Source organism: Struthio camelus, chromosome 2 (genome assembly GCF_040807025.1).
Source record: "Struthio camelus isolate bStrCam1 chromosome 2, bStrCam1.hap1, whole genome shotgun sequence".
NCBI lineage: Eukaryota > Metazoa > Chordata > Aves > Struthioniformes > Struthionidae > Struthio > Struthio camelus.
In genome coordinates, this window is record NC_090943.1 from 160,176,737 (window position 1) to 160,203,559 (window position 26,823).

Genomic DNA, 26,823 nt, shown 5'->3' on the forward strand with positions numbered 1-26,823 from the left:
AGGTGAGGAGCTATCAAGAAAAAATACAGGTAAACAGGAATCAAAGCTTGAGCCACACTGACAAACACATGAAGGCATTATACAATGCTTTTTTATAGCCTGTAGACTAACCAAACTTTCCAAACAAATTTTTTTTTTTTTTTTTTGCATTATGAGAAACGTAAGTTAGGAACTAAGGATAAAAGGACAAACAGTTAATTGCCCCAATGTGATGAAAGGCACCAGGCAGTCTTTGTGCATATTTAATCCCCAGTCATAGCTTTTAATAAGTTTTGAAGTGAAAAAAACCCAAGTCCTGAAACAGATGTTTGTAAACAGCGTGTCCATTCAAAAAAATCACAATAAGGCAATTATTGTGAGATAAGTGTGAGATAAGATGTGTATGTCAGAATCTCAGTGCTGTTTCACCTTTTCTGAAGATGATATTTCTGCCACCCTTAGAGAACACTTGCAGTATGGCCATACCAATAATTTTGTAAGTTACAACTAGGTAGTTAAAAAAAATTGTTTCAGACAGCAATACTCTGTGGAGTTAAGTTATTTCAGTTAAATTAAAAATACAACTAAATCATTTTTCCTATTTGAAATACGTTATTTATACAACAATACATAAATAAATACATAAACTAAATAAATAGTTACTTCTTCTGCATCATTGAACACCCCAAGGTCTTCTAAGTCCATCATTCGGCGTCTACGCATCTTCTTCATGTCATCCATTTTTTGTAACACTGCTTCTGCAGTGCTAAGATAAAAAGTTGACATATAAGACCAAAGATAGGCAAGTACAAAAAATGTTTAAAACAGTAAATATAATCAGTATGGCATTTTAATGTTATCCACAAAACAGAGCCAAATTGATACTTAGCCAAGGTTTATAAGTAGTAATTAAAAATTAGGTCAAACGTTCACTTTTTCACGGAGAGATTTTAGAACAAGCGCGTGAGGATTTGTAATCACACACTGTATTCAGGTTTATTTTCCCTATTGCTGAGCACTGAGAAAAAAAGAATCTATTTAAGCAGGAGAATAATAAAAAAATCTGAAGATCATAGTAAGACATCAGAAAGAAATTATGGTAGTTTCTAATAGCACTTAAGTTGCTCTGCATGATATCATTAAGTCATTTTTAGTTAACAGCCATCCTCAGATTAAGAGGCTGCTTATTCTTCTCTTTAACCGTAATCTAAACTTCCTAGTGCATGTAATCACAGAAAAAACAACGTGAAGGCCACCCCTACTGTTACACTTTGCAAATCTTCTAGAAAGCAACGCTAATCTGGGCTTCATAAAAGCCACCTGGAGAAGTAAGCCACAGACAAATGCAGGAAGTCAGGACTACTTCAGTTTGCCTGTGTTCCTCAGGATCTTAACCACCGTTAAGAACCATATATATTTTGTAAGCATGAAACAGAAGCTCATTAAAAATAAAGGAGCTTCTGCTGCTAAGAAAACTGCTGAGGACAGCAAGTTAAATCTAATGAAAGTCACAACGTAAAGGAACCTCTTTCGTTTGTAACACAGAAAGCATTGAGCCCATATACAAATAAGGCACGAGTACAATGGTCTTCCAAACAACAGTCACAAAAGTAAGACATCAATGGCAAATTAAAGATCAGCTGTGTCCAAATTCTTTAGATATAGAAGCACCTTCAAAATTCATCCTCTCACACACATTTGCAGTCCTGGCAGACTTAAATAGCTATGACTATCTACTTCCAAAACACTCAAGGTTAAACCAGCTTGGCTGCAAAATACCAAAGATCACAAGTATAACTTAATAAATAAGATGCATTTACGCTAATTCTGGGAGAAATCTGTGTAGGCAGAGGAAAAGGAGGAGACTTTCATCTGTGCAAGGAACAAAGGTCCTATCACCACAATCAACAACGGAACGGTAACAAGGATGGGAACGTGTTGCTTGTGAGCAAACATCCTGAAATTCCACGCTATGCAACCCTGACAGGGCTGCGTTATGGAAGGCACCAGGAGCCCAACAGTTATCAAAGATGTATCACATACATAGGAACATACAGGGAACACTCAGCCTACCCATTTAATACATTTACCTCTCGCTGCCAGGAATAATAGGACCTCCTTGCGTTGTCAAAAGGAGGGAGAATGCCTACCCAGTATTACGTCACTGGACGAAGGCTTGCTGATATGGATTATTTTAGTTATTTTGCAAGGCAACGCAGAGAATACTTACTTTGTTATAAGTTTATCAAACAAAACAGATTGGTTTGTAGCAGTGTAACGACTTCTTTTAAGTCTGCAACTTCGTCGGACTTCCAAATCCCCATTTTCTTCATGGATTTCTTCTGCAGCTTTTGCATCAGCTCTGGTCTTCTGCGATCTGGAGACTGAAATACATTAATACATAAAATATCTTGAGACTGTAAAGATGTCATTCTCTTTCTTTCACCGTTGCTGTAGTAAACTATGTAAACAAAATTCAAGATGAGTTGAGTTTTTGTTTAAATACTTAATCAGAGGTTATTGTCACCGCCACAGCATTCTACTTAAGTTAGTTTAAACAAACAGAACTATAACTATCTACTTTAAAACGTGACTTGTACAGGAACTTTTTAATATACAGAAAACAAGTCTGATCGAAGGAAACACGCCATTTTTCTTTTTACGAAGGAAGAAAGTTACTCCAGTTACTTATTTTTGGAAAAGTAAGAATAATAAATACCTCTAAGCTGTTTTTACTCCACTGATATAAAATTGAACCTATCAATGTTCCAAAAAAAAAAAAAAAAAAAGTTTTCATGGGAAGTCTCCTCTTAAGATGCATTCAGTTTTAGTACCCTGTTTAAGGGCATATCACTTTCATTTTCTGAACCGTGACACAAAACCTCAAAGAGATAGAATTGTCTCAAGATAAACACCTAAATCCTGGAGAACACGCTTTTAGCTTGCTTTAAAAAAATCTGCCCATTATTTACCATATAGCATCGTTTGCCCCAGGTTCCAGTTACTTATGCTAAAGTAGCTAACATACAGAGGACAGTGAGAAAGTAACAGTTTTATCACCTTGTTAGTATAAAAACAGCAGTGGCTTGAACTAGTACTAGCTGTATTTACTAAACTCAAACTTAGTTTTAACAATTTACATTAAACCTTTAGATCTTGAATTACAAACCCCTCAAGTGTATTTCAGGCACCTTCACCCTGTTCAGCTTGTAACTGACAGAACGCTGTCTAGAACTGACAGGTTCGTCAGCAAGCAGTCTCACAGCACCAAGGGCATTTATTTATCCAGCACTGCCATTTGGTTCCAGGTTAAACCACTGAACATCAGTGAAACCCTCCAAACTTCCATGGTATTTCTGCGTCTCGTGTCCGAATTACTATTTAACTTGCAATATATTATAATTCATAATACTGCAGTATTCTTTCCTCTTTGCAAGAACAACTTTCAGTTACTGTGTGTCCTGCAGGCTCCAGGAAATTCATATAACAGAGAAACCTAAGAGCAGATTCTCTAGTGCCTAAGAACAGGTTGGAATTCACACTGCATTCTCGCCAATCTTTCAAAGGATTAATAGCTATCCTCCCATTTGAATCTACCTCTTTTCATTAAACTTATAGGAAATTCTTCATCTTTGACATATCTGTTCTCACAACAACTTCAACGGATTTTGGCCAATGAGTTCAAAACTTTGAGGGCTAAGTGAAACTGACGGAATGACCAAGTGCAATCCTCATTTAGAAGCCAAGTTGTTCAAAGGGGATCCTCTGGAGTTACCACTACTTACCTTCTTTACATTCTTCAGGCTTTTTGTCTGCTTTCAGTTTTGCCAATTGCCTAAATAAAAAAAGAGGATGGAGGAGAGACGGGAGAAAAGAATCACCGCGTTAATTCCATCAAGAACAGGGAACTTCACGTTTCAAAACCACTGCTCCAGTTTAGGCAGAGAAAAGCCTATAGACACAAGGAAGAATTAGAACCCAATCTGGCACGTATCATATGTGCAAAGGCCTGTAAGTACATGCTTTTCCAAACTTGGCAACTTTGAAGTCTCAATAGTGCAGATAATTGCTCGGTAACCAATTGGAACAGAGATCTCAAAAGAGTTTGGAAAAGACGTAGGATTTTTATACAAGCAGAAGACCTTCACTGAGAAGGGTCACTCCAGTTCTAAGGTACTGACATCAGTTAACATAATAATATTCCGCTGTAGATTTTTAGCTGCAGATTTAGCATGCAACAGCTCATTGAAAAGGAAGTGTAACAGCATACACAATCTACAAACTGACAAGATACAGGAAACACATTACCTTGTAAAGTGTCTTCCATTGACATCTTCACTCAATATTTCCATGCTTTTGTCAAAGCTAGAGTCTGAAGAGGGCGGGATGCTTTTTCTCATTGATCTTAAGCAATGTCCATTGAAACATTCAATTTTGCCTGAAGAAAATTCCTAAGAAAAGAAGGAAATACAAATATATTTTTTCTGACCCGCATATACGTTCAGCTAAGAAGGAAATTCTGCCCTATTCATGCCCTTTTGTTCTAAAACTCTCCTGACTGATAGTAGAGCAACTAGCAGCTAGTAAAACCGTGATCCACTTCTGAGCCTACAAGTAGCTTCCAGAAAAAATATGTAAAAAAAAAAAAAAAAAAACTTTCAAAGCTAATACTCCCTCCCTAAGCTTTTCTTGTACATGACTTAAGCTTAAAATCCTTTAAAAAAAAATCACTGCACACTTCTGCCTGTAACAAAATTATTTTAAAAAGTTGTCTCATAAAAAATTCAGACTTTCACGAAGACGCCATCTGCTATTTCAAAATAACTGGTTCAGAGGGACAGTTAAGCTTGACCTCATATATCGTGGAACTGAAATCTAGATGGGAGGATTTTTCTGCTTTCTCTATCCCCTTTATGACGGCATTCAGAGGGACAGAAAGATTCCCTTTAGAAGGACTGCACTTATCCACAGGAAACCAAAAGGGAACTTAAGATACCAGCTTGCCACAGTAACATCTCTTTCTCATAATATTTAAGGGAGTGTTGTTGAAAAGCCTCATATACCCTGCTATACACATTTATTATGAGCTCTGTCCACCCACAAAGAAATGAGCAAGACTCATCATATCAAATCTTGTGATGTTCACTTATTGCTGTTGGTCTTGTTCACATTGCTATTCGTACAGGAAGGATGAGTACTACCACTTTTACTATATGAGGAAAGCGGTGGTGACCTTCAGAAGGGGCTTGTACAGTCTACAAAATGAAATTTCATTAGGAGCATGCCAAAAAGGCAGAAAATAGGCAAGATTCTTCTACTTCCTGACACTAACTCGGGAGCTGGATACTAAGAGGTATATCAATTAGGACCTGATTAAGAGCATGACAGGAGCATGAACACGCCAGGACAAGAGCAACAAAATGCAGTTATAGGAAGGTAACGGTAGTTGCACAGGTTCCTTGCAGTGACAGCTGCTAAGACACACCGCTCAGGAGTCAACCCTGAACCACAGGCCCAGGCAATCCTGTGGACACCTTTCATTCTTCTTTTCAGACAACTTTGAACAAGTTGTTTCAATGCTCATCTTGAACTTCTAGCAATAAGAACGGGCCTTTTGCACGTGGAGGATTTCTATCGCACTCAAAAGGAGCAATGAAGGACTGCTGTCCTTCCTTCTCTTCTCCTGCCTGATGGAACACTGCCTCAAGACATACTCCTCGTAATGTCTTTAAATTTGGGCATCTGAAAGAGAACTCCTAAAGATATTTGCTGCTTCTTTGATCCAGTGTAGAGGTGGGTACGGGCCTCATTACGGGCAATGCCAGGGAGGAGCATTTTGGGATTAGGTGAGACTTTACTGGACATTTAGGGGAAGGACCAAGGATGGGCAAAGGGAGAGAACAAGGTGAACTGCAGAGGCACAAGTGTGGGAGAACAGAGCGATAAGGGGATAAAAGGGACCAGTGCTGAATAAATGGGTTGCTAAGTCAGTCTGACCATGCCCTATGCCTGATAAGCACAGTCTGTCCTGTCACCTTAATTAATCCTACTCCTGTTTCCCTGGGTGAGGAGGTTCGTGTGTGTATGTGTGTAGATGTCCAAGTGCCAGCAAGTGGCGAAGGGGTGACAGGTCACAGGGGCCTGGACATCCGCAGTGCCAGCAACAGCAAACTGGAGCGCACGCATACTGTATGTAGGTGTGCATGCCAGCGTGCGCAATCGCTAACAGACATCAAGCCAAACTAGGCAGCAAGCAGGATAAGAGGTTTAGGAGCCAGGTATTGCAAAAGCCACAAGTCGGAACCAGATACTAGAGAGACCAGAGGGTCTGAGAGTTGATTGCTGAAGGGATCAGGAGGTCTGGCCTCTTCAGTAGCTGAGCCTCAGAGGTCCAGACCAGTTACCTGAGAGACCCATTTGCCTGTATGTCTGTGCACGAGGCAGCTGCGAGACCAGGCAATCCTGGTGCCAGTTACTAGTTAGACCAAACGTCTGAGGCCAGTTACTGAAAGGAGTCATAGTACATATGCATATTCGTGTGCATGCAGCAGGAGTCTGAGTACCAGCAACTGGAGTGGGACTGTACACCTCCAGGGTTTACACATCCAGGTGCCAGCAACTGGGGAGACCTGAGGGCAGCTACAGACAGACTGACTGTCCAAGGCCAGACCAGAGGGATCCATATTGCATGTGTTTTATACATAGGTATGTATAGTCTATTAGGAAAACCTGCTCAGCTTCCATACAGGCTGCACCTGGGGGAAAAAGAACCGCAGCAGCCTTGCCTCTATAGGGCTACCAGATTCAGCCACTCCTAACATACAGCACTTTCAAATGAGCACCAACATTTAAAGTATGGGGTTTTATTTATCAATATATAATCACCTGTCAAGTTAGACTCCAAATTTGGGAGCAACTCCAGAAGATTCAGCTTACTTAAACTCCAAGACACGCAACCTGTAACTATTGCTTTGGATATTTCGCAACTTACAACTATTGCTTTGGATATTTATCCTTCATTGACCCAGAAGTAAATATTCTTTGGGAGAAGTCTTAACAACGTGAAAAATTTGCAATACAAGCGAACAGATAATGACAAGTAATATGTTCCTTTAAACCTCCGGGCCAAAGCCCAGTTAAAAGGAAGAATGAACACTCGGAAGACGTCACCATACAGGTTAGATAAAGCAGTATAATGACTTTCTGTGTGTTGTTATTTTTTTTTTTTTAAATTAAGTCTCTGTCCACAATACAATTACTTGTTATATTTATCTTCTGTGCTGTCTTCATCTTGACTCAAATTAAAAGGATACAGCCAAAGCAGAAACAGTGGATATTGCTAACTCTGACTGTCTTCCATTCATATGGATGGCATCCCATTTCAATGAGGTTGTAAACACCAAGAACACCAGAGTAACTCCAGCAGGCTGTCAGCAGAGCAATAGTAACAGGCTCTTATCAGCCAGATCAGGCTGGGGTGGGGGTGGGGGGCAGAGGAGGGGAGCACTCAAAAAGTGAGATCAAATAGAAGAATAAGGCTAAATCTAAAACATAAGGAAACTGAAAAAAGGGATTTTGAAAAGTATTTCTAACTTTGAAAGTAGTTGTTACTTTCCTCGTGCCACATGAAGTGATTAACAATTGCTTTTTAAAAGACTTCTTACAAAAACTGCATGCAGCTATCTCATATCTCTAAGGAAGTAAACTACACGTCAAAGCGCCATCACGTAAATATGCTTAGGCTACAAGGCTGTGAACTCTAGTGCTGAAGTCTCTACAGAGAGGGGTCAAGGAAGACTCAGCCTGCCCAAGTGCAAGTTTTGCTTTGTTCAGGCAAAAGGGAACTCGAGCACACAGGCCTCAAGTACAGGTCACCGTACAACATTGTTCAGCCCGGGTAATTACACCAGGGTTAAAACCTGTAGATACACAGCTTCCAAAGGGACAACTGCCACCTGTTATCTTCCTTGGGACCGGAAACAGGAGAGAATATAACCCATCAGATTCTTGTTCAGTTTAACAGTCTTTCTACCATACGCTGCATACTCCATACGGGTGAAATAACCTGAATAGCTCCCTGGTATCAGAAAACCTGCAAGAGCTGCTGCCAGCAAGTCCTTGCACATCAACAAGTAAGGAAGATAAATTAAGACTTTTGAGCACGCAGCCAAGACCAGGATCATCATCTTTGTCATCTAGGGCAACCCTACATTGTCTCTGCAATTAGAACGCTCCAGCAAAGCCTCACTGACCTACAAAGGAAGCAAAAAGGATTCCATAACTTGAAACATAGGAAAGGTCTATGAAAAAGAGGAGGGAAAAAAGGAAAGAAGGAAAAATCTTACAACCAATTGCAATGATCAGTAATCATTCTGCTTTGGTTTTAGTAAAAAGTTTACATTTAACTTCCTCATTCCTGTTCTCCAGGTACTGAAAACGTGTGCCAGCTGCTTTCTTTGCCTGTGTAGCCTTCCCCCACCTGCAACAGAATTCCTTGTCTTTGACAACCATTTTTAGCATACACCGCAAAAACAAAGTAGCAATCTTTGTAAGCAGATATGGAATCTGCTTAAAGAAAAAAGCACCCCAAGGATTTCTTCCTTCCTAGCTCAGCAAACGTTAAAAAAAAAAAAAAACAAAAAAAAAAACCAACCACAAATCCTGGAATAGTTCTGCTATAAGGAAACAGAGTGCACAACAAGCATCACTTCAAGGCAGGGCTGCCCTGAAGATCAGACCAAAGTTTTGACTTAGACCTGGTCTGCCCTTAGTTGCCATGGAAATGAGGAATACCCCACTGAGAACAGCCTGACTTGGAAAGACCAGGGAAGATTCGCAGCTTTTGAAAGCTACATTAAAAAGCAATAAACTTCTCAAAGTGAAATTGTTCACTTATGAATAGTAGCAACACTGAGATGCAGACAGCACGGAGTACTTAATCTGGTTTAAAATGGTGCACGTTGAGACTTCTTCTCCTAGCATCTTGCCCTAGGTTATTAACAAAAATAAGCAGAATTTTCACTATTTTAGGTTACGCAAATAAGCACTTTAATTAAGTACAAAGTAACCCTGATTCTTAAACACAGCTTTGTTTTAAAAGCATCCAAAGCGGTAACTATATATATTTCATTGGAGCATATCTCACAGGCACTTCAGATATTCAGCTCGAGTGCAGTTACAAATAAAATATATTTTGTGTCAAACATTATATTTGATGCACGTATGCCATCCAAACAATAAGCACCCTCCCTATAAACTTCACCTCGATGATCTTGAAGTAAAAACATTTCCAAGCTCTTTCCAAGATGATTTTTTAGGTAACAAATTTAATCGAAATAACCTAGGAATAGGAAATAAAGGCACCATACCAAATTCTAAGGGGATGCAAAAACACCTGTTCACACAGCTGCAGGCAACCAAATTACTGTCTTTTAGCAAGCTATCACTAGTATCCCAGGCCAGCGGTGGGTTGCATCAAGTTCCCCTCCTTTCAAAGCAAAAATAAATCAATTTTAGAGACCGAAACTGATACATTTTGCATTCGGAAGCTGCAAAAAGCAGTTCTTATTGTGGCTTTGCAGACACGGAGTAACTTTTTCATATACAGCAACTCAATCGTTATACGACCTTACCTTAAGTACTCTTCCCCTCCTCCCCCCTCCCCCGTTCACGAGACCCCTATCTCCGGTGCTTCTATACTGCCTACACAGTGGAAGAGCTCTACTTCTACCACCGATAGAGAGGGATGGATGACAAGCTCGGTTACCTCTGGAGGGACGCACAGGAGGCAGTCCCAGGCTCGCAGACGTGTTCTTTGCGGCCTACACCGCAGAGCCGAGCGCACAGCACCACCTGGCCACACTCGGGCAAGCGGCGGGGCCTTGACTGCCCCCTTTGCCTCAATGGCGCCCGCGGGTTCAAAGCCTGCCGAGCACAACGCCCTCCCCGGCCCGGCCCTGCCCCGGGACCCGCTCGCGCGGCTGCCTCAGCCCAGCCAACGGCCACCTCCACCGGGGCGGCCCCCGCTCCAAGCCCGAGGCCTCCCCAGCGGCCAGCCCTGCCCCCCCCCTCCGCCCACGCCCTCACCTCCTCCGCCGCTCTCGCCGCCCCCCCGGCGCCCTTGGGTCCTTGGGCGGCCCCCGAGCGCGTCCAGGCGCGGCGGCCGCCGAGCGGGGGAGACTCCAGGGAGAGGAACTCGGAGCTGGAGTCCATGAGGTCGAAGGGCGGGCGGCGGCGGCGGCGGCCGCCGCCGTCGCGCGCCGCGGGGCCGGGCCGCTGAGCGCCGCTGCTCCGCAGGACCACCATGGCGGGCCGGGCCGGGCCGGGCCGGGCGCGGCGCGAGGCGGCCCTGGGGTCGCGCGGCGCCGCTCCGAATTCTGGCGCCACAGCCCGCGCGCCGCCGCGATCGCCGCCCTCCCCTCGGATCCCTCCGCCGCGTCCCCCCTGCCCTTCCCTGCCGCTGTGCCGCACCGCCGGCGAGCGCGGCTCCCCGCCGTCACCGCCCCCCTGCCCTGCCCGCCCCCGCCTAGCCCGGCCTGGCCCGGCGGAGAGCGCTCCGCCCCGCCTTCCCCGCGGCCTCTTTTCTCTCCGGCAGCTAGTCCCGGCCCCGATGGCGGAGGGGCACAGCTCGCGCCGCGGCCTTTTGATATTTTTGGCGCGTGAAAGTCGAAGCAGGTTGTTTTGCCGGAGCCCGATTGGCTGGGAGGCGCGCGCGGGGCCCGCCCCCCCCCGCCGCCGCTGCTTCCCGCCGGGCGGGGGCGGGGAAGGCCGGCTCTCTCAGCGCAGTCTCTTAAAGGCGCCCGCACCTCAGGCGCGCAGGGCGGACGGCTGCAGCGCCCCTGGCCCGACCTCGGGTTTTCTGTTCCGACACGCTCAAAGATCTCCCTGGAAAAGCCGTAGGATGACTGCAGGTTCCTAGTTTAGGAAACTCCGGTCCCTAACTCTTTGGGACCCTAGTAGGGCAGGGCAGCGCTACATGGCCTACCACATATCCAAAGCCAGTGTTACTCCAAACTGTCAATGCTGAAGTTGTATTTAACAGGGAAAACGCCCCCATTTTGTTTTCCTCCTCCTACTAAAGGAAAAAAAAAAAACAACAGTAAAGGCTTAAGGCAATCATTCAATACCAAAATGCACAGAACAGCTGAGGTTGCAGAGCACCTCTGGAGTCTGCAGTCCAGCCCCCTGCTCAAGCAGGGTCACCTAGCGCAGGTCACCCAGGGCTGCGTCCAGTCAGCTTCTGACCGTCTCCAAAGATGGAGACCCCGCAATCTCTCTGGGCAACACACCCCAGTGTTTGACCACCCCCACAGTAAAGAAGTGTTTTCTTCCACATATTTGCTTTAAAATGCATGCACGTTTGCTTTCTAATTGGTTGGTACAGAGATGATAACTGACTTCCAGTTATTAAAACCTTCTACACCAGAGTTTTTTCATCAGAATGAGAGATTATCACACGAAGACAGCTTTTCAGGAGCATCATGTTTGGAAAAGAAAAAAAATGCTAACAAAATACGAATCAAACCTCAAAACCTCAAGCTTTCCGGCACCTTCCCTGGAGACAGCATTATCTTCACCTACTGGGTGAATCACCCTAGGCTTATCTGCACAGAAGTGTTTTGTAAGCAGAGAACAAAAGCTGACATTCGGCAGTGCACAGGGTCTAATAGAGCAAAAAGCAGTGTATGTTCAGGCCATTCACCGGCACAAAAAGACGTTGCAGAAGCTCGAGGTGGTCCGAGCGTGCCTGAAAAACATGCACTGTACAGAAGCTGCACCTGAAACAGCAGAAAACAGAAATGGATCAAGTAACCTGAAGACTCAAAACGCACTGGGGAGGTGCGCTTGCTTTGTTACCCTGCAAACAGCAAGTTACTTCTCTCACTTTCCCTCCTCCCTGTAGGAGCCCTCCTATTAACGTCAACTTGTATTTTGCAGAACAGATGTTTTGCAGGAATCACCTGTGCTTAGGCAAGATCCAAAGCACAAAACAGCAGAGAGAGGGCCGCTATGCATTTGGGCACAGGAAAATTCCCTTCGCTGGGTCAAAGGCGTTAGCAGTACTTACACAGTCAGTCCATGCAGGCAGAGGCAGTGATGCCAGCAAGCTCCCTTGCTTCTGCCTTTTTGGCTCTCCCCATTTCTAAGCGTTACCTGTTTCCAGCACTCCCCCAAAGCTGTCACATGAACGTTTCATGAAAGGCTGACCCATTTTGCCCCACTTTAAGCAACCCCTGAGTGTTTCTCAGTTTTTCTACTTGCCTTGGACGCAAGAGCTTTGTATTTGCAAGGAGCAGAGGGATGAAAACATCCACATACCCCTGGCACAGGACAGAAAAGCACGAGGAGCTCCTCGGTAGGCCAGACTGCCACCCACCAGCCTCCAAGGTCAGCCTGTTGTTCAAAAACCCCTTTCCACTTGCAGCCAAAAAGGGGACAGAAGGCCACACCAAGCACCTGCATCCAGCATTAACGTTTATCTGGTGAGTTCAGGCAGCCGCGACCCTGTCTGTGCTCCCTGCCAGCCCCCAGGACGATAAAAATCCCCTCTTGCTCTCGCCTGACACTCGCTTTTACCGCTCCCGGGGGCCTGCCCGCCATGTTACGCCCGTTATTCCCGGCTCGGCGGGAAGCGCCCTGCGGGGGGGCGCTAAGATGGCGGCGGTAGGGCGCTTTCCCTACCGGCGCGGGCCGGCCGGCCGCCCCCTCGCTGCCGAGCAGCCGCGTTTCCTCGCGGAAGCCATAGCCGGTAACTCCCCCGCCGCCGCTGCCGCCAGCACTTCCTGAGCCGCGCCGTGCCGCCGGCCATGCTGCGCCGCCGCCCCGCCAGAGCACCGCTGCGGCCGGCTAAGGCCGCCCATGGCGCGGCCGGCGGCCGCTTATGAGGCGGCGGTGCCCCCCCGGCCCGCCTGCGCCTACACCAGCTGCTACTGGTAAGGGGGGGCGGCCGCCGCCGCGGTGCTCCCCGCGCCGCAGAGCCGAGCGGCAGCCCCGGGCTCGGCCTTTTGTTTAAAAAAAAAAAAAAGAAGAAGAAGAAGAAGCAAAACCAGCTTGGAGGTTTTGCGTAGCATCACGGAGGAAGGGAGGCGGGGGGCGCCGTCGGGGCCGCGGGCCGCGCTGCAGGCAGGCGGGAGACCCGAGCCCGAGCCGGGAGGCTTTCGGCAGACATCAGTGCTTGGCTTAGCGCTCCTTACTAGAAACGAGACTGCGAGCAGGAGAGGGGACAAACAAAACAAAACCCCCAAACCAACCCTTGTCTTTTACAGCGAAGAAAACGTTTGGAAGCTGTGCGACTACATCAGGAGTCGGGATCAATACCCTCTGGAAGAGTTTTACGCTGTCTTCATATCCAATGACAGGAGGATGGTGAGTCGGCGCGTCGTGGTTAAAGGCAGCCGTGGAGCAGCTCCGGCCTCGGCCCTGCAGCCAGAAAGGCCCCGGGGTCCCCCTGTGCGGTGTCCCCCCCGTGCGGGACCTGCAGGCCGCCGCACAGGCGATCGATCCCATGGCTATCCGATGCGTTTTGGGGCAACCCAAAATGCAATGCATCTTCCCTGTAACCTCCTGGTTTAGGAGAATGAGTACGTTACGTGGTCCAGAACACTATCTGCAGCTTAGTGCCGCTAAAAGAGCGACACTGGGCAAGTTTTTTCTCGTTGCAGGACAGATGTAAGCTAATGAAATGGGTTCGCTGGCAAACTACTACTTGTGTTAATCTTCAGTCAAAGTATTTTATGACTTTCAGATTCCCCTATGGAAGCAAAAATCGGGACGTGGAGATGATCCTGTCGTCTGGGTAAAGTATTTTGTGCTTTTTGTGTTCTTTTTAGGGTTTTGTTAATATATGCTTCCCTAATTGGCGTCTGCAAAATCAGACATGGGCAGTGTTAGCCATATCTTTAACAAACTGCAGTTCTATATTAACAACACAATACTAGTATTTATTCTTCTTCTACAACGGATACGTAAACATTGTAAGTCTGGCTCTCTCTTTCACTGCCTGTAGTGCAGTAACAATGAAGCAGTCAGTAAAATTGACGCATGGCAAACATTGGTAAGAATGCATAACAAATCTGTGAAAATTACTGTGTATATACTTCTGAAGCCACCAACTTTGTAGAATTTTAAGAAATAGATGTATATTCTTTTAAGACGTAGATGAATGAAAATATCTACATACGCTTGACATAGCATAGAAAAAGACAAGCAATACATGTCTTCAGGAGTCTGCATGTAAATTTACTGCAAGTGCTGGCTTTAGAACGTCATTTGCAATGAACAGTAATTCAGTAGTTTAGTAATTGCCATTATAGAATTCCTTTTAAATGTGGATCATTACAGAGTTCTTTCAGTTACCCAGTACTGAAAAAACATTCTTCTAGTTTGGTGTGGTGATTTCTGTGTTTCAGGAAATGAAGATTAAGTTGGAATTTATGCTACAGATCCCAACACTTTTAGAGATGTGACACTTATCACACAAGAATGGGAAGGATTTGTTTGGGAAAAAGTGACAAAGTACTTGGGAGAGAATGAATTACTCTTCAAATGGTTTAGCAGACTCCCAAGACGTTGGTATACTTATAAAGCAAAAAAAGGTTTAGTTTAAAAAGAGGCCCGAAATGTTATGAAGCAGACCTATGATGAAATAGGAGATAGGAGAGTCAGGAGAGGCCGCTGCAAAATGTTAATTTCCCATTTAAATGTATAGCTTGAAAGCTATTTTTCCTTTGATGTTTTAATAGCTTGCAGAATTTTCACAGCTTCAAGCTCATTTTTATTACACTCTATAAAATACACTTCTAAATATTGTTGTTGCGTACAGTTCTAGATCGCTCTGTATATTGGTCTGTCAAAATACGTTGCCTGAGATCTTTTTCATTCCAGTCCCTCTATGGTTAGGCCTGTTTAATAAGTTCATAAGAAACTTCGTAAGACTCGAAAGTTCATAAGACTTCATGAGAGTGCCTTAGACTCTTGCTGTGATTGGATTTAGTTTTCACTTTAGTAGGCTGTTAGCAACCCTCCTTCATTAAATTAAACAACAGTGTAAGTAACTGGCAGCAAAACAAAAGGAATTCCAGTTTCCCTAAACCTGAAAGGACTCTTTGCCGTACCTAGATTTCTTATATGTTAAGGAATGAAATTGCATCTCAGAACCTAAGTGTCAAGGCAAAACAGGTATCCTGCAAAAGTACAATATAGCACCCACAAGCATTTTACCCAGCTTCAAGAGCTGCTGCAGGAGTTCATCTTACTCCTACAGTCCAGATTGTATAGGTTTTTTTTTTTTTGCAGTTGCATGCTACTGCTTCTGGCAACTAAATACCAGGCCATCAATTTCACAGCCTGTGTTACTACAAACAGGTAAACATCTCTTATTAAAAGAGATTGCTAGTTAATTTTAATGTTAACCTATCATCACATATTGGTGTGATCTTTTATTTAGGACTGGAACTAAGCTGAAAATGCGTTCTCCCACTCAGATTTTTATTGTATTTTTTTTTTTTTGTGTGTGTGTGGGACGTGAAGGAGATATCTCTGCTGTTTTCTTAGGAATAGTGTGCGCCTCAGTTTAGCTGTCCAGGCTTAAATCAAAGGAGGCAACTGAAGAATGGGGAGAATACCAAGGATCTCTTGGAAGAAACAGTGGGTGAGGTAGGCATTAGGAAATATCTCTCCTTCCGGTGCCAAAAGTGTTACACGTCTAATACTTCAAGGGCAGAAAAGAGGATTTAGAGAACGGGAGCTGTAGTTCCTCATTTCAGGAAACGTATTTCTACTCGCTTTCCTGATTTCTCATTAGCAACTATTTTGCTCATAGCAATTATCTTTCCTCCCAGGACTACCATGTTATTCTGCTTCATGTTTCAAGTGGGGAGCAGAACTTCATTTATGATCTCGACACAGTGTTGCCGTTTCCATGTCCCTTTGATATATATACTGTGGAGGCCTTTAGGCTGGATGATCGCCTTCCTCCAGAATTTCAAAGGTAAGGAGGTAAAAAGATAAAGAACGTGAATGTTATTTTAAGAAATCCAAGTTTAAATTCTCTTTATTGATGCACAGTAGCAAAGGTGTATTTTTACTATACTCCAGGAAACTAAATTCGCTGTATTATTTTTGTAAAGCCCTTTACCTTGGAGTTGCCATCATCTAGTCATCAGAAACCCCTTTCTTTCCTACCAGTTTCCTGTTAACCATTTAGCTGCTAGGCACAATGTTTTTGAGTTACTTGCTTAGCTAAATTAATGCTCCTTGTGAGGAAGAATGGGCTCTTGTTCTGAGTAACTGATACAGTATTATATAAATCTCCGTCTTCTGATATAATTTTGTTATTGTTTAGGAAAATCAGAATGATTCGAGCAGATTTGTACTTGAAGACGTTTGCTTCAGACCGATCTCATATGAAAGATGCCGATGGCAAGTGGCAGAAACCTCCTCCTTCATACCCTTGCATTGAAACTGCAGGTAAGCTGCTAGAACTCCATCTGGATTTAATCCTTTTTCCTTTTTAGTGAGATGAATGACGTAGTCAGAGATGTGCACAAGAGGTGTGAGTATGCCTCTATAACGCATCCAGAAGCACATCCAGCTAGCTGCTTATTGCGTGTGGAAAAAGTAGGGCTATGAACCGTTTGGCATTTCCTTTTGTGAATATCTGAAGTTTAGCATGCCTCCTGGCATTTACCATTGTCAAACCCTAATTGCTAATCTTCGTAAACTGAGCAGAGCAGGAGAGGTAAGCAGTATTGTTCTGTTGTTGCAGCAGGCAACTGAAGCAAGATCAAGTAATTTGCTTAGGGTCACCAAGTGCTTTAATTTTTTTTTTATTTTTTATTTTTTTTGGCACACTGATTACACTACACTTTAGTTGGCAGGTCCCATCCTTCCAGAGCATAGTATTTTGGCAGGATGAAGATTTTTGGCTCAGCTCAGCAGGCTAGGTTTGCCCGCACCAGATGTTTGAGGTTTCTGCCTCAGGTGAATGGGTCTAAGGATGCTTCTAAGGCAAAGTGGCAAGTCAGCAAATTTTGCCGCAAGCCTTAGGGCCTCCCTTAAGTAGTAGTCCAGTTATAGCCTCTGGTCCCAGCACAGAAGAGCTGCTATCTCTTCTCTTCTATAGAGATTCTTGGATCATTCTTATCACACAGGATTTCAGTTTCTTCTAGTCATGCATTAGGCAATCTAGCTAATATTTGCCATGTGTTTATTTGTTCTTTCATTTTCCTCCCAGATGGAGAAAAGGGTGGTGAAGTTTTGTTTTGAAAGAGTTTTCTTGTTGTTGCTGTGTGTGTGTTTGGTTTTGCTGCTTTTTTTAATAGCACAGTAGTGCTATGTATTTATGTTCAATAAGGTAGGGTCAAAGAAACGTGTTTTGTATTTAGATCCAGGGATTGTGAAGCTTATTGTGGTTTCTAGTTGCAGGGAAGTTAATTCTCAGTCTTTGCCCTGGCCTCTAAAAGGCCTAGTGTTTCACGCTAGGATAAAAATGGGTGTTGGATGTGGTTTCCTTCTCAAACATAGTCTTCACTGTGAAGCTGTCACTGGTTTTTAGACATTTTGGTTATGAAGCACCTTACATTCTAGGTCTTGGTACTCGTCTTCAGTAATTAGTGTGCAAAGCTACTGTAGCAAGTCAAGAATGCCTAGGCTGCGGTGCAAGGTTTGCTGTTAGCTGGAGCTTCCTAGACACTGAAGGCTTCTTGCCTGTTGTATCCTTATTGTTGCAATAGTTGAGAGCTGATAAAGGTGTGATGGACATCACACCAGCACCTTCCGGGAAGGGGAAAAACCTGTGGTCAAATCAAAATAGTAGAAAACATTACTTGCAGACGCCGAGGTACAGAGTGACTCAAACAATTAGCTACGGTGAATGACTCTGTGGTTACAAAGCCTTTAATTCTCCCTTTATCTGTCTCGCTTGGTTGAACTTTACCTCACAGATGAGCAACAGCCAGATGATCTCAGCCACTCCTCAGATTGTCTTTGTGTTGTTGATGGTGATAGATACGTAGACCTTCATTCTTCCTATACTTGATTTCTTTACTCTGTGCCATGCTGCATGGGTCAGATAACAGAATCATAGAGCCCTGTAGGTTGGAAGGGACCTCCTTAGGTTATCCAGTCCGATCCCCTACCCCTCTGTCTTTTCTCTGTATCCTCTGATTAGAGGATAGCTGTAGGCTGCCGTATGGTCTCCCCTCAGTCTTCTCTCTTTGAGGCTGAATAGGCCCGGTTCTCCAAGCCTCTCATCACATGTGATGTTCTCTAGCCCCCAGCCGCCTTGGTGGCCCTCCACTGGACTCGCTCTGGTATGTCAGTACCTTTCTTGCACAGAGGAGCCCAAAACTGGACTCTGCGCTCCAGCTCTGTGATGAGATGCTCTCATCTCTTCTCTCATTCAGTACCAATTCCTCAAGTTTTGTTTTGTGTTGCATCTGATCGCTTGAAACATCTGGTACTGCTGTGTGCCTCAATGTACCCGATGCTGTAAGTCATCGAGAAGTCTAGGTTTCACTGTTACGGAACTAGCATGCGATTAGCTTCTAGCTGAATCTAAGCCCCATGCTTCAGTGATGCAGTCCCGTATGTCAGCAGGAATCCTGCATGTAGATTTAGAAAGCATCGCTGTCAACAAGTGGAGCTGGTAATTCTCTTCCTTTAGAGACAGTGTTTAAAGAAATGTCTCAGCACAGTTTTATCAAGCATAAAAATGCCTGTTTTAAACTCGGTGGAAAACTGGGTGGCTGACCTTTTGTTATCATGTGAGAGCCTGGGGTATTAATTTTCACATCCATGCCAAATTCCATTACAGATAACTATTTTCTCCCTGCCGTTTCAGATAGATAGGGTTCTCTGTTTTCCATGTTAATTTGTGTTTGCATAAGATTAAATTGCTCACATATTTCATATTAGAAGTGACTGCAGTTTAATAGCTTGCAGAATGGACCCACATACATTCTTTTAGTATCAATTTGTTTGTGAGACATTTAGATCAGAGCATTGTATTTATTTTTTCATCATCATTGTTGTTATAATTATATTGCTGTCATTTTGAGCAGGCAAATTCTTAAGTTCTTGATAAGATGATTACAAAAGCATACAAGGTTTTTACATTACTTTGTTTGCTATATGTCGTCTTTGATGTTAAACAAATATTGGGAGACTCGGATATATTTTTACTCTATTTTTTTCAGTCTTTTTCAGAATAGGAGCATTGGGCTGTTGCAAAAAAATGTACCCATGACCTCTTTGTATTTAAAAGATAATCACTTCTGTGGTACTGCTCTGTTGCTAGAATTGTTGTATGTTAAAGCATATTAGTTACACTTAACACACTTGAACTGTTCTTATCCCATGGGTTTTGAAAGCTTTCAGTAAAATTAAAAATACAGGTGTTTATCCTTAATAGTGCAATATTGCCTCTTCCAGAGCAGAGCAGCTGTTAAACTAGAATGTAGCACTTCAGAAAAGGAGATTCCATAGCATCTAAGTCGAATGAAAGTTAAATAGAACCATAGATAGGATAATGTAATTACCCCCTGTGGAGCTGGGGCAAGGCACTGGGACTAGTGATTTTTTTTTTTTCCTTTTTTTCTTTAATATGAAGTATATCGGGAAATATTTAATGACTATGAACTTCCTTTTGGAAGTTCACTTCTGTCAGTGACCTATGTGGCTTTTTTTTTTTTTTTTTCCCAAATACTAACTCGAATAATTCCTAAACTAATGGTGCTGCTCGTGCTGTTGCAAAATAAACATTTTAAAACAAACCTATCTTGGGGCATGAATTCAAGTCCACGCTTAAAAAAAACCTGAAGCTGGAGTCAAGTGATTTTTCTACAAGCATCTCAGCGTTATTAAAAACTGAATACTCTGACCTCCAGTCACATCATATCAGAATTGCTTGCTGAGCATTAGCCTTTTGCAGCTGGTTCTTGCATAACTGTTTCCCAAAGCCAGGCCTATTTGTTTCATCCTGGCATTGCTCTGGCCTCTGTTGTGCTCTGCTGCTGCATGTGCTGGAGGCAGCTGGTTAATCTGAGTGATGAGGAGGGTGTAGCTGTGAAGTCAGACTGCCTCCTCACCTGGCCCTATAGTCGAAGCAGCTCTGCTGGTATACGCATTCCTGAGCTGCCACAGATTTCCTTGGTCCCACCTGAATGCCAGTGGCCTCCTGTTGAAAGAAAACAGAGGAGAATCTGGTATTTTATTCCAGAAATAAAAATGATCATGATATGAAGCAGGGATTCGTGACTCTAGGGCTGGCTAGCCTGGCCTGGGGTTTTCTTTTAAGTCTTCTCTCTATGAATGAATGAGATCTGATTCTGCTTAGTTTGAGTCCCAATGAAGTCAGCCTTCCTTACTGCAAGCTGGTGTAAAATACAGCTTGCACAGTGCCTTTCAAAATTACTCAGTACAGATGGTCTTACTGCATATATACAACTGTTAGCATCAGCTCTAACACTGAAAAGCGTTAGTTTGAATTTTGGGTCTCCCTAGGTGTGTGGTAGCACACTGGCAGGAATGATTTGTCAAGGCTTTTTGTTCTTTTTGTTTTAATTATTAAAATCCTCGGTTGTCATAAATGATGCGTTTCCTTTTTGTTTTTTTAAGAGACTGAGCAGGACAGCTGAGAAATGCTGGAGACAGTGGGTATGACACATCTGTCTGACAGGCGGGCTGCTAGACAGAGGCCAGGCAGACGTCTGCAGTTTCTTCCTCTGTCTTCTGTCTGAGGTGGTAGGATCCTAGTGAGAGCAAAGAAAGCATCGAAAGGGACATGAGTAGCTCATATGCACCACAACCTTCTGTTTCTCTCATCTGAGAAAACTCAAATCTGTCAATTAAGTCCTTAGCTCCTGAGCTTATGTGTGAGCAAAGAATCAGGTCAGGATAGAAGCAAATAAGGTAAAACTAGGGATAGAAGTATTTGAATACTGCGAGTGGCTTATCAAAATTATACAGCTTTCTGTAAAAGAATATTTAAGGTAGCCAACTTTATTTTACGCTAAGATGGACTGAGATGGTTTGCACAGTGAGTTGCACAGTCAGCTACGGGGACCCCCTCCTCCAGCTGAATGCAGTAACAGCCTTTCCCACTCTGCCTGCAAGGACATGTGTCTCCATCCAGGCAGGGGAGGGGGATCGGAAAAGAACTGCAGACACCTAGATAAGTCTGTGAAGACCCCAACTTTCTAAGTATGTTAGGTGCCCCCGAGGTTAGGCAGCAGCAGAGCTAGGCTTTGCGGCTTTATTTCAGGCTTGCTTATCCGCAGCAGCACTTTATGCAGCTATTGTTATGCAGAGTTAGTCCAAGGTCTGAAACACTGCTTTTTAACTGCCGTTGGCAGAAGCCATAGTTATCATGACTGATAATGCCATCTGATAGTGCATGGCCTTTTATTTCGCCTCTGGTCAGGGCAAAAGTGTCAGACTTGATTTAAAGAAGGAGGGGGGGAAAAAAAAGGGCAAGAATACCAGAATGCATCAGCTAAGTCTCATTGACAGTGTGTGTAGGAAAGTGATTTTGGTCAAAGAGAAAGCGTTAGCTCTGTGTAAGCACAAATGCAGGCTAGTGCAATAACCGCAGCTCCCAAAGAGGATCATGAGTGCAGTGTACATGTTAAAAAAAAAAAAAAAAAAAAAATTCTCTTGATCTTGTATAAATCTTACGGAGTGGTTGTTCTTCTTGTGCCTTTGTAGAATAACCCACTGGGTTTGTCAACAGTAGCATCCAAACGTCTGTCTCTTGTAAATTCTACGGTTACAATTTTTCACTGGCCTCAGAGAAAGGACTTTGTGTTGTTCTCATACCTTTTTGCCTAGTGTTGTTCTCGTGCCTCCTAAAACTGTAAGGTCCAATATAGCATGCATGGCATTCGGATATGACACGTCAATAATGGTGGCATAGGTCTCTTATCTCCTGAATTCAGTAAAATGTGAGAGGTCTCGTTAAGTGTTTTACTATGGACGGTTACCCAGCTGTCATGCTGCTTCAGTGCCATCTGCTGACTGGCTCTTAGACCATCTGCCCTTCATGGGAAGGCTCTTGTTTGCTGTGATAAAAGAATTTTTCCTTTCATTAAACTTCTGTGATGGAATGTCCTATGCCCTGCCACAATCTTTCCTCCAGATGTTATGACGGCAACTTTCATGTTGGTAACAGCAGCAGCTGTGTTTGTAACTCTACTGGAACAATCCCCTTTGGGCTTTTCTACCATTCAGAGAGCGTTTTTATGAAACTATTATTCTACTATGCTCAGCGCACACAAAGCAGGGAATTGTCCTGTCTTTCAAACCTTAAACTACGTGCATAATCACATCAATTTTAAAACCAAAGCATCTGGGAGAAAAAGACAACTTGGGAATTGGAAAACAGACTTACCAGTCCTCCAGCGCGCACGCAACAGTTGTTATTCTCTCCTACTGTTTTTGAGCTATAGCAGCAAATTGCTGGGCTTGTGCCGTTTGAAATCTCCACATAGTCAGACAGGCAGTCTGGCCCTGTTCTGGCAGACTTGCTTCAGCATAAGGACCATGCTTGACTGGACACAAGGATTTTCAAAGTGCAAAGCTCCAACAGGCTAACAGCAAAAGGCGATTTAGATGCCAGAGGAATGGTGAGGGCTGCGATTAGGCTGATCACAAAGCCATACAATAATAGATGTGTGGTGCAAATAAGAGGGCTTCAGGGGCTGGACTATGCATGGGACTGTTAGATATGGGATTCCTGAACATCATCTTCCCTTCCTCACTTATGCTGTCCATAATTGTGAGATTAATTGCAGAAGCTTTCTGCAGCTGAAGCAGACTCTACCCTATGGATTTTCTAATCCAGTCATTAGACCCTTACTCTTGTTTGGTTCTTAAAGCTTAAATATGTACATGAATCATCCATATTAAAATAAACGCAGCATAAAGGCTTAACAGTAAATATGTTGGTTCTCCTAGTCTGTTCTCTAAACTTGTCCTCTTCCAGTTTTCTTTTAATGAGTATTAAAGATTATTTGCACAGATCACCAGTGGTGACATATAACAACAAACCCACAGGTATTCATAGTCAGAGCTGACTAAACTCGGGAATCAGAAACCTCTGATCAGTATGGTTCTGAGTCAGTCAGGGTTGTAACAGGCAAGCTCCAGAAAAAGGCTGTAAGTCTTGTTTTAGCTATCCGGGGGGGGAGTTCAGGTGCCTAAATCCAAAACTCTGAGCTTTCTGCGATCTACAAACAGGTCAGGGGTCTGATCAAATCACACTCCTTGCCAAAAGCTGTCGTAATTGCTTTTCTTTTGCAAGAAGAGGCTTAGCCTTTCCCCCCCTCTGACCTCATTCGGTGGTTCAGGAACGTGTTTGCTCCCAAGTTAGGCTCATGCTCCTCTTAGCCTGAGTGTCCCTCTAGGCTACGGGCTAGACTAGGACAGACATTTCCTCCAGTCTTCGTATTCTGGCCTTGCAGTGGGCCAGCAGAAAAGACAAAGTTCAGGCCTAGAAGGAAAGCAAAGAAGCTTCAACTTCTGACTGATGTCTGCTGCCCTGATCTAGGTTCTTTGTAGTCATTGCAGAAGTTCTCTGACTCAGTTGACTTTGGTTCAGATCTTTAGGGGAAAATAGTGTCTCCCTTCCCTTTGAGTAATCAGAATGGTGTGAATACAGGCAGACTTCTGTTGAGTTGCAGTTCTCCGTTTCGGTTGTTCGTACTTGTGCATCAGTTCCCTAACACTACTCAACCCTTCTAGGCTGCCGCTGCAGGGAAAAATCTTTCCCTCCTACGCACACTGTTTTCTAATGACCAAGGATACTGATCAGATAATGTGATTATTGCCATAGGCAGAGAAGCATCGGGGACAAGTGTAGCATTTCAAGCACTGGAAATAAGACGTTCTTGTAGCATCATACAGTTTGCAGAATCTTGCTGGATTGTAGCTCAGCAAATGTGTTATTAACTCTTTGCTATTGCACGCGTTTTGATCTGTACTATCAAAACAATTTTTTCTTGGCATTTGATTGAGAGAGATGTTTACTTGTGCTACAGATGCTGTATCAGGAACTTTAATATTTCTGTTTTCTGCTCCTGTGTAGACTCCAAGATGAACCTGGATGATTTCATCAGTATGAATCCCAAAGTAGGATGGGGCTCAGTGTTCCCCCTGCCGGACTTTGTGCATCGTTTTGGCAGACAGACTGATTACAACCATTCCTTGAAAGGACAGTGAAGTAAACAAAGAAGTTCTCTCTGCTTCTCTTTTGTGTGAGTGTGTTTTGTTTTGCTGCTTTTGCATTGTATTTATTAATGGTTTACATGCCTTTACATGGAATAAGTATTTGGGCAAAGAGAATACCCAGTCAGAAATATCATGAATGAATAAAAATTATTTTGATTATGTAAGAATAAGCGTGTTATTAAATATATCAAATCGAATGCAGACGTCTCACCATAGCATATATCCCTCTACTGTGCTGAGATTGGAAAGAACACTTAAATGCTGTAAGAAAAACTTTTGGAAAAATATGTACATAAACAACGGAGCAATGTAGCTCGGACTGCTAAATGTCACTGCCTTTTAGAAAAGAAATACAGAATATTTTCTTTCTATTATAATTTAATTTTTGTCACTTATATAAACAGACTGGGTGCATCTCAATTTAGCCCCTCATGTTATCAGCCAGGACTTATTTGGCAGAATCCTGAAAGGCAGACCCACAAAGGGAATGTAAACTCAGCGGTACAGTCTTGAACTCCCAAGCACTATGAAAAAAACAGGTAAGTATCTAGGTTTCTGTGCTATGTGGCAGGAGAGCTAAACGCCTGACATTTTAGCTAAACTGCTCTAACGCCAACTGGAAGATGCAGTTTCTTTTCCTTCTTACACTGGCTGCACGTTCTCACCTGCTCTTGCCTGCCAGCACTTGGCGTTTTTCTGGCCCCAAGGTAATCCAGGATAGGAAGCTAAGCTGACAGAAAGAAGTAAAGCTTTTTTTTTCTGCCTTTTAGCTCCTTGAACCAGCTCACCATGGGGTCAGACAGCTGCTGTTGCCGGTATAAGGGAATCAGCAGGAACATACGGTTGGGGGGAAGGGAATGAACAGGCCTGCCCCGTTTGCGGTGGCTGGCTGCTGAACTGGCTTAGAGTTATTATCAAGCTGCACCCTTGCAGGGAAACCCAGGAAAGCCATCGCGTTGAATAGGGATTTGGAGACCGGTTTCCAATATCTTAAGAGAGTGTCCTAAACGTAGGATTAAAGAAATAGTCTAAAATGGGGTATTTCATTCCCTCTTTTGGAGCTGTTCCATTTTATGTACTAGCATATCATAGAATCACAGAAATATAGAGTAATTCAGGTTGGAAGGGTAGTCAGGAGGTCTCTAGTCCAATCTCCAGCTCAAATCAGGGTCAGCTCTGAGGTCGGAATAGGCTGCTTAGGGCTTTATCGAGCTGGGTCTTGGCAACCTCCAAGGACGGAGAGTGGAGCTTAAAGAAACATTTGTGATGGACTTCAGTCTTGATGAGGAGAAGCACAGTAATGGTTTTAAGAGTTAAAGGATCATTTTATTTGTAGCTACAGAGCAATGTAAAAACTTCCAAGATATTTATGTGTATATTCTTACTCTATACATGTATTTTTATATACATGTTATTACTAGTATCTCCTATCAGTTCCAGGGAATTAACGCAGTATGTTAACAGAAGAGACAGACTGGTGAACGGCTGTGGGATTGATTGATTTCATCCAGACATCTCTTTTTCTGTGTCATCTGAGGGCTGGCTGAATGTAGAAGCTTCGTTCTGTTGCCAGATACAGCGTTAGTTGGCTGGCTGTGCAGATAGGCTGCTAATACACAGACTGCTAGGGTGCCAGCACAGGCTACAAACAGGAGACCAGTGGTTGTGGCGCTCGTGTAGGGTGTGGGAGACTCGATCTGTAGCTCCTGCTCCAGGGAACCCCCTTTGCCGGAAGAGGACAAGATGCCTGACCTCAAAGATTTCCAATTAAGCTGGTGCTCAGAGCTCTCCCGAGAGGTGAAGGCTCTGGGTTTGACTCATTGAGTCAAATTAATTAGACAAGTGCTTTGAGCCCAGGACACCTTGTGTCAAAGGTCTGTTTCATGGGCATCTGGATAAAAAGGCAGCTCTTCCTTCCGTAGGTATCTTGGGTGAGGCTGATAGGGCAGGCGTGCTTTGAGTGAGTGAAGGCGTCGTTATTTGCTGTTGCTGAGCAATGTGAAGACTTAGCTAGCTGTGAACACGCATAACATCAGAAGTCTACCTGCTCGGCTCTATAGGGAGGGTAACCCAGTGCCCGGGACGTTGCACATTCTCCAGAGGATAGACAGCAGCAGAACTGCTAATTCAAAGATCCACGTTTTGGATGACAAGGTTACATCAAGCCCCTTTTATCCTTCAAGTAAGTGATTGAATCTCATATCCGTGAGTTTATATACATTGCTTAATAGAATTTCTGAGCTGTTCCAGGACATGAAGTCCCCATACTCCTTAGTATGGATTTCTGTACAGTCTATACTTGAGTTTCTCGTTTGATTTAAATATTGTGCTACCATCCTGCAGCGGGGTTCTGGCGGTTGAAACTTGTGACGCTCCGTTTAGTGGGGCTCAGATATTAGAATGTGCCTATTTGAATCCTGTATCAAGGTTCAAGGCTGTAAGGAGAACAGTCACAACTTTTAATCAGAATATACAATTTAAAAAGAATCAATGTGGAGAAAGATTCCTTTTTCTCTCTAATCATTCTGAACAGATGCTTAATTTTACAGATAGTCTGGATAGGTGGGAAGATGGATTTTATATAATAAATAATCCTTCTGTAGCCCTCCTAAAACAATG

General features: G+C 43.6%; 2 protein-coding genes across 9 annotated transcripts in view; one reads left to right on the forward strand and one right to left on the reverse strand.

The window, feature by feature from the left end:
* ATAD2 (ATPase family AAA domain containing 2) overlaps nt 1–10,295 on the reverse strand; it is a 38,869-nt gene extending 28,574 nt beyond the window's left edge. For 4 of the 7 annotated variants that reach the window (XM_068933219.1, XM_068933214.1, XM_068933218.1 and 1 more), the window contains exons 1-5: nt 10,066–10,295; nt 4,288–4,430; nt 3,765–3,814; nt 2,210–2,363; nt 643–745 (exon numbers count right to left, since the gene is read on the reverse strand). In XM_068933219.1, the coding sequence (XP_068789320.1) occupies nt 643–745; nt 2,210–2,363; nt 3,765–3,814; nt 4,288–4,430; nt 10,066–10,284 (669 nt within the window). In that variant the 5' untranslated portion in view covers nt 10,285–10,295. Of the gene's footprint in view, nt 1–642; nt 746–2,209; nt 2,364–3,764; nt 3,815–4,287; nt 4,431–9,347; nt 9,467–9,745; nt 10,033–10,065 lie in introns of those variants that run through there. The other 3 variants (XM_009682686.2, XM_068933215.1, XM_068933216.1) reach the window with 2 other exon arrangements.
* A 1,454-nt stretch (nt 10,296–11,749) lies between these two features.
* On the forward strand, nt 11,750–24,363 carry NTAQ1 (N-terminal glutamine amidase 1). Of its 2 annotated transcripts, none has more exons than XM_009682667.2 (6): nt 11,750–12,461; nt 13,245–13,344; nt 13,724–13,774; nt 15,819–15,967; nt 16,322–16,446; nt 24,062–24,363. In XM_009682667.2, the coding sequence occupies exons 1-6, from the start codon at nt 12,280–12,282 to the stop codon at nt 24,193–24,195; spliced, it is 741 nt and encodes a 246-aa protein (XP_009680962.2). In that variant the 5' UTR covers nt 11,750–12,279; the 3' UTR covers nt 24,196–24,363. The 2 variants fall into 2 exon arrangements, with proteins under 2 accessions (XP_009680962.2, XP_068789321.1); XM_068933220.1 differs by lacking the exon at nt 11,750–12,461 and adding an exon at nt 12,578–12,911.
* The last annotated feature ends 2,460 nt before the right edge of the window (nt 24,364–26,823 follow it).